General features: G+C 43.1%; 1 protein-coding gene across 1 annotated transcript in view; it reads right to left on the bottom strand.

The window, feature by feature from the left end:
- Positions 1-3464: 3464 nt before the first annotated feature.
- Positions 3465-12053, bottom strand: part of slc41a2b (solute carrier family 41 member 2b) — a 30327-nt gene continuing 21738 nt past the window's right edge. The window contains exon 11 of the mRNA XM_084039181.1: positions 3465-5763. Coding sequence (XP_083895307.1) covers positions 5578-5763 — 186 coding nt within the window. The 3' untranslated portion in view covers positions 3465-5577. The remainder of the gene's footprint in view (positions 5764-12053) is intronic.

Genomic DNA, 12053 nt, shown 5'->3' with positions numbered 1-12053 from the left:
GGTCATCACAAATCATAGAATACGATGTCGAAAATTGACAAAAAAAATGGCAGTTGACAAAATAAATGAAAAATGATTAAAAAAAAGTCATAAACATGGCTCATATCGCTTTTCACCCCAAGTCTGAGTGTAGTGAGTCCAAAACAGTCATAAAAAGCCATGGTCAAATTTTTTGTGAAAAAGAAAAGTCATACTATAATTCATAAAATGTTGTAAAAATGATTTAAAAGTCATAACATATGCTTGTATATCGCTTGTCAATCAAAGTCTGAGTGTCTTTTTGGGAAAAAAAAGTCATACTATAGCATGTCGAAAATTCACAACAACAAAAAATCAGTCGAAATAAATTCATAAAAAAACATTAAAAAGTCATAAAAGCAGTCGTATGGCTCAAAGCCTTTTTTCAGGCATAGATACCTTTAATTTAGCCGTGGACAGAGAGGAAACGTTAGGAAGGGGGATGTTACATGCAGGATTCGAACCGGGGTCGGCTGCGTATATGTGTTCTCGGCATGTGCTCTAACCACTCGATCACCAAGTCTTGAGTACTAGGACTCCAAAACAGTCATAAAAAGCCATGGTCAACTTTTTGAGGGAAAAAAATATCATATTGTAGCATGTCAAAAATTCACGAAAAAATCAGTCTAAATATTTTCATTAAAAAATTATAAATAAATATAAAAAAATCATAAAAAACGCTGGTATCGCTTGTTGCACCGAGTCTGAGTGTATAGAGTCCAAAATAAGCATAAAAAGCCATGGTCAAATTTTTCGAGAAAAAAAAGTCATACTATAGGATGTCGGAAATTCACGAAGAAATCAGTCTAAATATATTCATAAAAAAATATTAAAAAGTCATAAAAACCGCTGGTATCGCTTGTCGCACCAAGTCTGAGTGTAGTGGTGGGCGAAGGCAGGGTTCACCTGGACAGGTAACCAGTCTATCACAGGCTGACATGTAGAGACAAACAACCATTCACACTCACATTCACACCTACGGGCCATTTAGAGTCATCAATGAACCTAATGAACCCGGAGAGAACCAACGCTTACACGGGGAGAACATGGAAACTCCACACAGAAGGAACCTGGGCCCGACCTGGGAATCAAACCCGGGACCCTCTTGCTGAGGCGACAGTGCTACCCACTACACCACCGTGCAGCCCTTACATGAAAACATTTCAAACGTAAATATGTCAATCTCAAAGAGAAATAGCCTGATTAAACACCACGAATGAAACCTGTTTACTGTCATAAAAAAAGCTGGTATCGCTTGCAAAGTCTGAGTGTAGTGAGTCCAAAACAGTCATAAGAGACATGGTCACATTTTTCAGGAAAAATAAAAAAGTCATACTATAGCATGTCGAAATGTCCGAACGCGGGACTTTGACTCGAGACCTGCCGGCCTTCGGAGAGAAAACCTGGTTCCAATTATGCCGCCTATGAAACCCGGGGAAGCTGCCGGCAGACCGCTAATAGCCCTGAGGGAGGGGGTCCAGTTTCACAGGCCCTCTGGTCTGGTCTGGGTCCCTGGTCTGGGTCCCTGGTCTGGGTCCCTGAGACCTTCACAGCCCGGTTCATGGAGCTAGCGCAGCGTCCCCGTCTGCCTCGTTAAAAACTAAGTGTCTAGCCGTCGACAAAGTGCGTCGTTGAGCACAACGGAGATGTTTTAACATGTCGGCCCGAGGCCTCCCCGCTCCGGTAATTAGGTGTTCTTTCTTTCTCCGAGTCTTTCATGTGGAGAACACGAGTGTTTCTGTCGGCCACGAAGCCGATCCACACAAACGCGTGAACAACGGACGTCCACGGCCGCCGGCTTTGATCACGACGAGCTGAGGAAATCCATCTGACGTTGGAAAAAGTTTTGCAAAGCGTCCTGGAATCCTTCTCAACGCGTTTAAAAGGGAGATATGCCCCCTCCTCCCTTTGTTCTGCCACTTCCTGTTTCACCTTGTGACTTGAAACTTTGTTTCTTATCTCTGACGCGTTCGCTCGGCTGCTTTCACCACAAAGCCACACAATCTGTTGAGACATCTGTGCTTTTTTTTTTTTATCAGTTTGTTTCTTCAACCGGCTCACCGATGTTCGGGTCGCTCGTCACGTCGCCGCGGCGATACCCGAGGACACTTTGATCCCTCCCACTTTAATATTCAGTTGTTGTTTCTGTAAATATTAATGTCCCATCGTTGAAGTCGCCTTCACACCGACACGACTACGATTCTTGGGGAGATTACGTATTTTAGCTGGATGATACGTCAACAATTATACACAAACAAAATGTGACTCTCTTGGCATGAAAAACTCTACTTTAAATTAACAGAAATCAACAATGACAATAAATTCGGGATCCAAAAAAAGTCCCACCGTGGCCGACAGGAAGGGGCGGGACTTAGCCTCTATAGCGCGAAAAAAATGTTATGCCATCGTCTTCTTGGGCGGAGCCAAGTCCAGGAAGACGCTGCGTGAGAAACGTGGCCAACGACCAAAATTTTATATAGAAATATATTTGGCTAAAGCCCTTAACGTAAACTTCATAATTTATTTAATAATCTACCGCACAAGCTGATATTTATTCATCACTTGATGCATTTAAGATGTTGTTCTGTGCAGTTGATTAAAACAAAAAAGCTGACTTTGCAATGTTCTATCTTGCAACACGATGCAGCCAATCAATACGTGCAATGGGCACATTCAAGCAGATTTGTCAAATTTACTCAAATTTTTTTCAAATTTTGCCTAGCAATTGTTGTAGTATTATAGTAATAGTAAAATCCCTGTAACATAACGTGAATGTATTATTTTCTAATACGATTATATTTAAGCAAAGCTTTTCTTTCTGATGGATTTCTTTTAAATAAAAAAATTAAATAAAAATATTTGTAACATTGCTAAAGTACCGTTTAATTATCAATTAAACGTGGTCTCTTGTCTCGTCTGCTTTGTGAGAGAAAGAAGAAACGTGAATCTGCTCTTCCAGGAAACGCGAGCTGCTTCCCGTGTTGTCGTGGGCGACGTGTGACATCTGTGCATAAATGCATATTTATCCCCAAACGCCGAGGTCCAAAAAAAAAAAGAGAGGAGGCTCGAGCATTGGCTGGTGGTGTTGTCATGGCGACAGTGGGAGAAAAGCAGACGGCATCCAGGTCTTTACTTTCAAAATCAAACTTCTCCTTCTCGACACTCGACTCGTCATCGGCTGCATGCAGAGCTCATGTGACGGCCGCCGCTTCCCTTTCAGCGCCGTAATGACCGCCGCTGCGTTACCGTGGCGATAAGAGGACGGAGGCTCATCAGCAGAACTTCAACAACAACAAAAAAACGACAGAAATTAGATGATTTTTCAACTGAAGAGACGTTTATTTTCGGCCGATACGAGCCACAAAAGGAAATAAAAGGTTTTTGTACCAAAAGGAAATACATCCCCTTTGAATCAACTTCCTGTCCCGCCCCCCCATCCCCCCCCATTCTCACGACTGTGATCACCAGAGGTGAGTTTCATTCACGTTGGAATGAAACTCCTCAGAAATACAAGTCGCCGTCGTCGTCGTGGAAATGAACGTGAGTCAGAAGGAAATCGGTGACAGTGTTACAACGTAACAAAGATCGCATTAATGGCATGAAAGAGAGAAATACCTCGTTAACCAGTGAATCTCAAAGAGGCACATATCGGAAGATGATTAGAGCCGTCGGGATTAAAGAGCTGCTTCCTTTATCGATCTTCATCTGGAGGGAAATCTTCATCTCATGACGAAAGGAAATCTGGCGATTTATCGCGATTTATTGTTGCGTTTAATCGCGTTAACACCGACTACAGTCTGAAACGAGTAGAAAATAGAAGATGATGCCGACATGGAAATTGCTGATTATTGTGTCGATATTATACGTACATGCTAGGTAAACAGTGCGTGATTTAGCGTGCGAACGCCCGCCGGGATGTTTTTTTATTCGCTGGACAGAACAAACGGCGAAAACAAACTACACGATATTAACGTGATATACTCACGCTTTGTTTTACGTGAGTGTGAAGAGAAGTGCTGTTAACATTTATGCGCAAATTTTAAGATAATAATCCAGAAATTCAAGGTTTTGTTTAAGACAAAAGTGTCCGGCTTCTCGTTTTCCAGCATCCGCTGATTTAGTTTACTGACCTCTAACGAGTCGCTGCATTGATTCTCGGCTACGCTACATGCGTTAATATAAAACGTAAAGATTGGAGCTGATGTTAAGTTCACACTACGGGCGACACGTAGCCTACAAGTCTTGACGGAACAAACTGACGCGATAAAAACGCCTTCAACCCGTTTCAGCGCGCTCTGACGTTTTTGTAGCTCGGTTGCTCGTAGTGTTGAATGCGTCCCGTTTCAGCCGTTATCAATCAACGATCCGAGATAAAAGGCGTGTGAAACTACATAAATAAATACATTGTTGTAAACAAACATCGTAGAGCTTGTTAGCTCGTACAATAAAAGGAAACCGGAAGACCAGACTGATATTTCATTCTATCGTTACCCTCTTTGGCTGCTCAGCTTGTTCGTATCTTCCTCCTGTACGTTTTATTATTTTTAACATCGGACGATGTAGACCCACCGTGCCTAGTTACGGTTGCTAAGCTACGATTGGACACAATTGTGGTTCAGGGGGAGGAATTTAGGAAAAGGGGCAGATTTTACACAACCGAGAACCATAAGTGACGATAGTTTTGAGCTTAACATTATTAATGAATTCATTTTTAATGTTTTTGTAAATTAATCTGCGTTCGTACGTAAACATCATAAACTACACTGAATGTGCAGAGTCGGCCCGTGATACTGGACTTGGATTTACTTCCAGAGCAAAGGAGACTGGGAAGACCTGAATCAATGCATGTTAGGAAACACACACGAAAAAAGAAAAAAAGTTTATATTTAAACGGATTAAAGAAAAACGGGTTCAGAAATGTTGAAAATGTCTGAATTGCAGGAAACCACGTTTCAGCCTTTTAGTCCTTGTGAGATAACGAACAAACACGTAAACAGGGAAGTGATTACCGTAATGTTTAGAGTTAGGGCACAAAGAAAAACACCGGAAGAAACGTCTCCCAGCATCAATACAAACCCATGTGACGCCCTTGTTAGCCTGCTGGTAGACCACATGGCGTTGATCTGAGTCGGACCTCCACCTTCACCGCTAATAAAAGTTTGTGACACGGCGGGCGGCCGACGGCGATGAGGTCTGACCTCTGGGCTGCAGGCGGCATCGGTGTTTCCCTGCATCCTCTTAACAACACCGGCAATATATAATATGCAAGTGCTTCGGTGCAAAACTATGCAGAACATTTCCGTACTGAGAACAGTCTAAATTTATACCACAGAATGTCTTTTGTGTGTAGAAAAAAAAAAGAAAAAAAGAAGAAGCCAGGAGCAGAAAATAGTTTCCAAACCATCGTGTGGTTTCAGTGAAGCGCAGGAATGTGCCGGACCAGCGACGAGAGCGCCCACATTCCCCACAAGGCCTTGGGGGAGCGAGAGGTCGGGAGGCGGCGGAGGAGGCGGCGATTGCCTTACTGTCCCCCCAAAAAAAGAAAGACAAAGCCCCGCCTCAGTCGCCCACGTCGCTGTCCTGGTCGCCGATGACCCACAGGAAGTGGAAGCTGAGCGCCAGCAGGGCGGTGCCCAGCAGGTCGCCGAGGGCCGTCAGGTACGGGATGCAGAAGCTGTCGGGGTCTTTGCCGCTCCGCCACATGGAGTGCACCATCCAGTCGGCGATGCACAGCAGGAGCAACACCTGGAACACAGAGAGCAGGACGTTTAGACCATGGCTCGCTAACGCGAAGATGTTTCATGCAAGCTGAAGTCACAAATGTGCGACGGGCCAGTGTAGGGAAAAAAATTAAAAAATGGAGCTGAGAGAGAGGGGAAATATCCAGAGAGAAAAAGCCGCAACATTGCCACTTTATAAATATACCGACACCACAGAACCAATATCGTGGCTATATATTCTTCTTATTACGGTAATAATAAAACCAACGGTTGTTGTTGTTCTCAGGTTTTACTATCATGTTGTAGAGATTGATTTAATTGATTATTTCTGTTGTTTTTTTTAAATGCCTTGACATGTTTACTCGTGCTTTTTCACGGCAATCCCGAAGAATAATACGGTAAAAGAAAAGCGAATAGAAGGGCAGCCTGAGAGTTATCCCGACCGGAGAATAGAAAAGGCGAGTTGTTATCAAGGCTGTAAGTGGTTGAAAAGGCCGTGCAGAGAGGCGTAAACACTTAAACAGCGGTGGGAACGGAGGAGAGGGAGTAATGGACGGAGCAGCGGACCGAGAGACTGGAGAGTTATTCATAATTCAAGTTTCCACGCATGGAGGGAACGTCGCAATAGGTAACAGAGCAGTCTATTAAAAGATAAGGACGGGCCTTTAATTTAAGGGGAAATGAGCTGTCGGGGGGTTGTGTGCAAACATATATATAAAAAAGATATTAATATGCTACGAAAAACAACCGGCGACGGCGGTATCGAGAGAAAGCAGGGATCATTTATTGTGATAATTTATCATTTCATTATAAAAAGGCAAGTTTGAGTTCTGATAACCTGAGCCAGACTCGTCTTTGTGTTTTTTTTCGTGATGGGATTAATAATCTAACAACGTGGCTTCAACAAGTCATGAAACGATGAAATCCATCATCACGGCATCATACTGTGTTCATGAATCACATCCGAGAACTCGTCGGCGATCCGGTCATACTACAGGCTGTCTGCAGGGGGTGGACTTAGTCATGGTGAGCCATTGGTTTGTGGGCTAGGGAAGTGACCATATTTGGACTGCGGAGGAGCGACGGGTGGATCAGCACCCTTAGTGGATCTGGATCCATGTGGATTCTGGTGCGAGGCTGCTAACAAGGTTAGCTTCTAAAATTCAAGGTTCAAATTTACAGCTAAGTGTCATCTTAGTAGCTAACTAGCATTGGTAGCGACCTGTCAATCAGCAGGTAAGCCCCGCCCCCTAAAGCATCCCCTGCTTTCTGGTCTGGTGGACTCTAAATGGACCATAATGTACTAAATGAACATCATGCTGGATTGAAGAAGACTTGAAACTAGAGATTGAGACCATGAACTCATGTTTACAATGTTTACTGAGATAATACATCAAGAGAGAAGTAGGACCATTTTCTCATAGACTTCTATACAACCAGAGAGGAGTCGCCCCCTGGTGGCCAGCAGAGAGAAGTAGGACCATTTTCTCATAGACTTCTATACAACCAGAGAGGAGTCGCCCCCTGGTGGCCAGCAGAGAGAAGTAGGACCATTTTCTCATAGACTTCTATACAACCAGAGAGGAGTCGCCCCCTGGTGGCCAGCAGAGAGAAGTAGGACCATTTTCTCATAGACTTCTATACAACCAGAGAGGAGTCGCCCCCTGGTGGCCAGCAGAGAGAAGTAGGACCATTTTCTCATAGACTTCTATACAACCAGAGAGGAGTCGCCCCCTGGTGGCCAGCAGAGAGAAGTAGGACCATTTTCTCATAGACTTCTATACAACCAGAGAGGAGTCGCCCCCTGGTGGCCAGCAGAGAGAAGTAGGACCATTTTCTCATAGACTTCTATACAACCAGAGAGGAGTCGCCCCCTGGTGGCCAGCAGATAGAATGCCAGTTAAAGGCACTTCAGCTTTGGCTTCATAACTCCTGTCTTGCATTTCAAGTTGCTAATAAACAAGTCTTGGTCTGGATATCTGCTGGATGCTGGAGCCCGAGAGATAAAACGCCTCACACCTTCACACTGATCCATTACAGCTGATTGTAGCATCAAACTGTCAACTACAATCCATCATTTGCAGCACACATCTTCCCACTGACAATATTAGTTTAGTTTTCTCCTGAGACAAAGAAAGGAAGAAAGGAGGTAAAGTTGTGTGAAGTTTCGAGACATCAGCTTTCCCCAGGATTAAGATGCATCTAATTTAAACACAAAAGAGAAGAAAAATGAGAGAAAGGAAGTGACAACCCATGAGGGAGTCTCTGTATTTGGCTCCTTCATTACGTCCGAGTGTCTACAAGATAAAGCTGCTTGATCTCCTGAGACGACCACGTTTCAACGCATCCGTCTCCTTGTCGACGCGTCCAATTACAAACCACTTACCGGCTGAAAACCAGCGTCTGACTCTTTTTCAGCTTGTTGTGGATGCAAGAAGAGGTCGAATGCAATTCCTCCGGCTCTCGAGCAAAAGCACGGCGTTGGACGGAGGCCCGAACGAGCACAAACAAAAGCTTCGTGCTCCAGCTCGTGCAATCATGCAGCACTTTAAAAAGAAAAACTGTTCTTTCATGTTGCAACTTCAAAACAAGAACTAGACTCTTTTATGTTTTATAGAAAACCTGACGGCAAAAACACGTTTCCATTCATAATCTAAAATTTGCTCGTGTTCCGGGTCACACAAACAAAAACCACGTGAACTTTGATCATTAGTATAATTGATTATACTACGTTAACATCCTCATATCTGTGTGTTACATTAATGTTTCTGAAATACACAAAAGCAAACTCCTTTCATGTGAAAACATACTTGGCAATAAATCCAATTCTGATTCGATTCGTCAGACCAACTCGCATCATTTAGGTAAATATCATATGGCATCGGACTCGGTTATGTGCAGATACTCAATAATAAAAGGGACTCGGTTCTCCCCGTGTTAGCGGGGGTTCTCTCCGGGTTCTCCAGCTTCCTTCCACAGTCCAAACACATGCAGAACCGGTTCACTGAGGACTCTAAACTGCCTGTAGTTTACCTGCGTCTGTGTGACGGTGTGAAAGGCCAGCAACCTGTTGGAATATGATCCAAGGTTACAGAAAATGGATGGATCGGAATCACGACCAAAAAACTAGACCAGGACCTCCGTGATTTGTCTTTCCTGTAAATCCTGTACTTAATGGGACATTGGTAATTAGCATGCGTTAAGACCGAAACATGCAACACTTAAAAAAAGTTGTGGTGAGATGGTGAGATCCAGAAGTTTAAAGGCTCATCTCACGCTGCGAGACGAGATTTGAGCATCTCTTTGAAGAGATGTTTGAGCCGGTTGGTCCCGTCTCGGTGACTGATGTGTAAACAGCCGTCCATTTAAAAAAAGCACCTGCTGCGTCTAAGCATCGCCTCAGCTGATGCACGTGGACTCGCCGACTTAACGGACGTTAAAATCCCACGCGTCGACTCCAATGAGATCCTATTTTAAGCCTCTCCGAGCCTCAGTCTGCATCACTCGAGCATATAAGTATATAAATGACCCTCCATCCTGAAACCTGCAAATCCCCCCCCTCCAAAAGAACACAATCACTAATGCAGCTCTACTACAACCGCAGGTGTTCAGCATCCGGCCAAATATAATTGGATTTCTGATGCGCTCTTCAAAAATAGCCGCTCAGTGAAACGCTTGATTCCCAGACCCTTACCGGCGGTCTCACATTTTCTTTTTATCTGATACTGTAGAATATCTTTTTCTGGTGAATACAACGTTGCTCACGACTTTTTTTATTAACCTCCTAACTCTCAATCTATGTCTTGTTGGTATTTAGAGGAAGTAGTATTTATTTCATGCATACAGTGATGTATTAGGGCCAATGTAGAAAAAATTAAAAGGAGCTGAGAGAGGGGCAATATTCAGAGAAAAAAGTGGCAAATTTGTGAGTTTATTACGATGCTAACAAGCGGTATTTATGCTAGCTAACTTCTCATGAATGTACATTTGTTTTCTAATTAATACATCACATCGCCTCGTTAAGGTCCTTAGGGTGATGATGTTGATGGTTGTTGTTGCTTTTATTCATATGAGGACAAATTGTCATCTTATGGGTGTTTGTTGATTGGGGGCGGTTGGGCTAGGATGCTAGCGGTAGCTTTCACTTGTTGTCATAGCAACGGCAAACATCCGGTGTTAGCGGAACAAAGCAACTTGTTTATACCGGTTATATTTATTTATAAAGTGGCAAATTTGCTACTTTTTCCTTGGAATATTGCCCCCCTCTCGGCTTCATTTTTTTCTTGTTGGTTTCCAGCAGTGGCCCTGATACGCCGTCGTACCTGCACCATCTGAATCTTAAAAACATTCTTGGACAAGCTGTACTTGGCTCATTTCACATTTCGTTAGATATCAAGTGGTCTATTCTGGTTCCAGACAGAGTAACGGATGTCTTTTCATGCCCACACCGAGGGCCTCGCGGGGTCGAAGGGGGCAACTTCAAAGCTGGAGAGGAGGCCGGCTATACCGTTTTAATTAAACCTGCTCCGGTCTCGCATAGCGGGACTCAGAGCTCTGTCGGTGCTGGAGGAAGCTCCGGCTCCACACATCATCATTCTGAGATCTGGCTCGTTTGTATTTCCTTAAAACAACCGCAACGGCAAACATTAACCGCAGAATGTGGAAATGTCTACGAAATTATGCTAATAATGCATATTCATTACGCAGAGGACTCAAGTCTCAATGCAGGTGTTTCAGGTGTCTCTTTAACGAGTATCATCCTTATTAACGAACAAAAATATCCTCCACAAAGCGTTAAAACACACTGGAATCATATTGCGTTTTGTTCAGAATCAAATTACTTTTATTGCATCTCATCTTTTGTTGGTGAAGAATAATCAACGACCATAAATCATAAAGTCAATGAACGTCTACCAACCACCTGAAGTCTTTTAAATTCATGTGCTTAATAATTAAATATATGAGCTGTGGGGCCGCACACGTCTCGCCTGTCTGTTGTTGTTTTTTTATTGTTCTTTAGAAGTTTGTTTTTCACTTTCATGTTTGACTTCCATTCTTCAGAGAACGGCACGTAAATGTAAAATGTACAAGGATCCTGCACTGATTCCACCCCTGATAGATCCAGCCTGGTGAGAAATATGATGTTCACATCCTTATAATACATAATATTAGAGTCTGGCCTCCCTGTTGGATCCTTGTTATATCGTCTTTTTACGTGCCTTCACACAAAGAGGGTGAGATGAATAAACAAGATGAAAATGCTAAATACTGGCCAGCTGATATAACGGCTCTACGGCTTTTATCGTGATCTGCAGCGGCTCTGATTTGCTTTGTCAGGGTTGAAAGGAGCAATAAAGTTTGTCGTCTTAATGGAGAATTATGGACAACCCCACGCAATATTTGATTCTAGGGGAAAAAAACACGATTCTCATATTAATCACAATTTTTAACGGTACAAAACCCCCCCGAAAAAAACGTTATTTCACCCTGGAATCGATATATTTATATGTGACTCACAATTAAGTGTCACTTAAAGGGGAAAATTCAACTACTAATTTTGTTTAAGTAATATATATATATATATATATATATATATATATATATATATATATATATATATATATATATATATATATATTTTAATCACAAGCATCAATACTATTGAATTGCAATAACTCTGAATTGGCACAGAAGTATGGTGATAAAACTGAATCGGAATAAAAGCATATCATCCAAGCCCTACTAGTCCTGATCCGTCAGGAGTCCTGATCCATGAGGAGTCCTGATCCATGAGGAGTCCTGATGGTATCTGAAACGCGGTCTCGGCTGACATAATGAGGTTTCGGACTTCAGAGCGAAGGATGTTAAAGTGACTTTAAACGCGGCTATTATTGTATCTGACCGCCGCCGCTGACACCCGTGACCTTTGACCCCCAGTGTTATTATCTCAGGAACGTTGGATTACCATAGAAATTGCGATTCAGAGGCGAACTTGAGCGTAGCGGTTCTCAGAGTTACTTTCCTGACGGTCAAACCCGTATCGTCTGAATACGCAGCATGTCGTGTTTTGTTTCAGCCATGTTTCCCATCTCTGCTCTCGTTCCTGGCATGTCTTCCTTTTTATATTAACTACGGATTTGTGCAAAAAAAAACAAAAAAACATCACCACCCGCCGCGTGCCAAAACATGCAGAGCTCGTCCTCGCCGCGACATCACAATGACTCCCGCCATTCAGCGGGAATGTTTCAATTTCCTCCCGCCTCATTTTCCACTTCTAAACGGCCACATTATCAAACCGCAGCATGTGTAATTCCA

Source organism: Eutrigla gurnardus, assembly GCF_963514095.1.
Source record: "Eutrigla gurnardus genome assembly, chromosome: 21".
Taxonomy (NCBI): Eukaryota; Metazoa; Chordata; class Actinopteri; order Perciformes; family Triglidae; genus Eutrigla; species Eutrigla gurnardus.
This window is presented reverse-complemented; position numbering and strand designations above follow the sequence as displayed.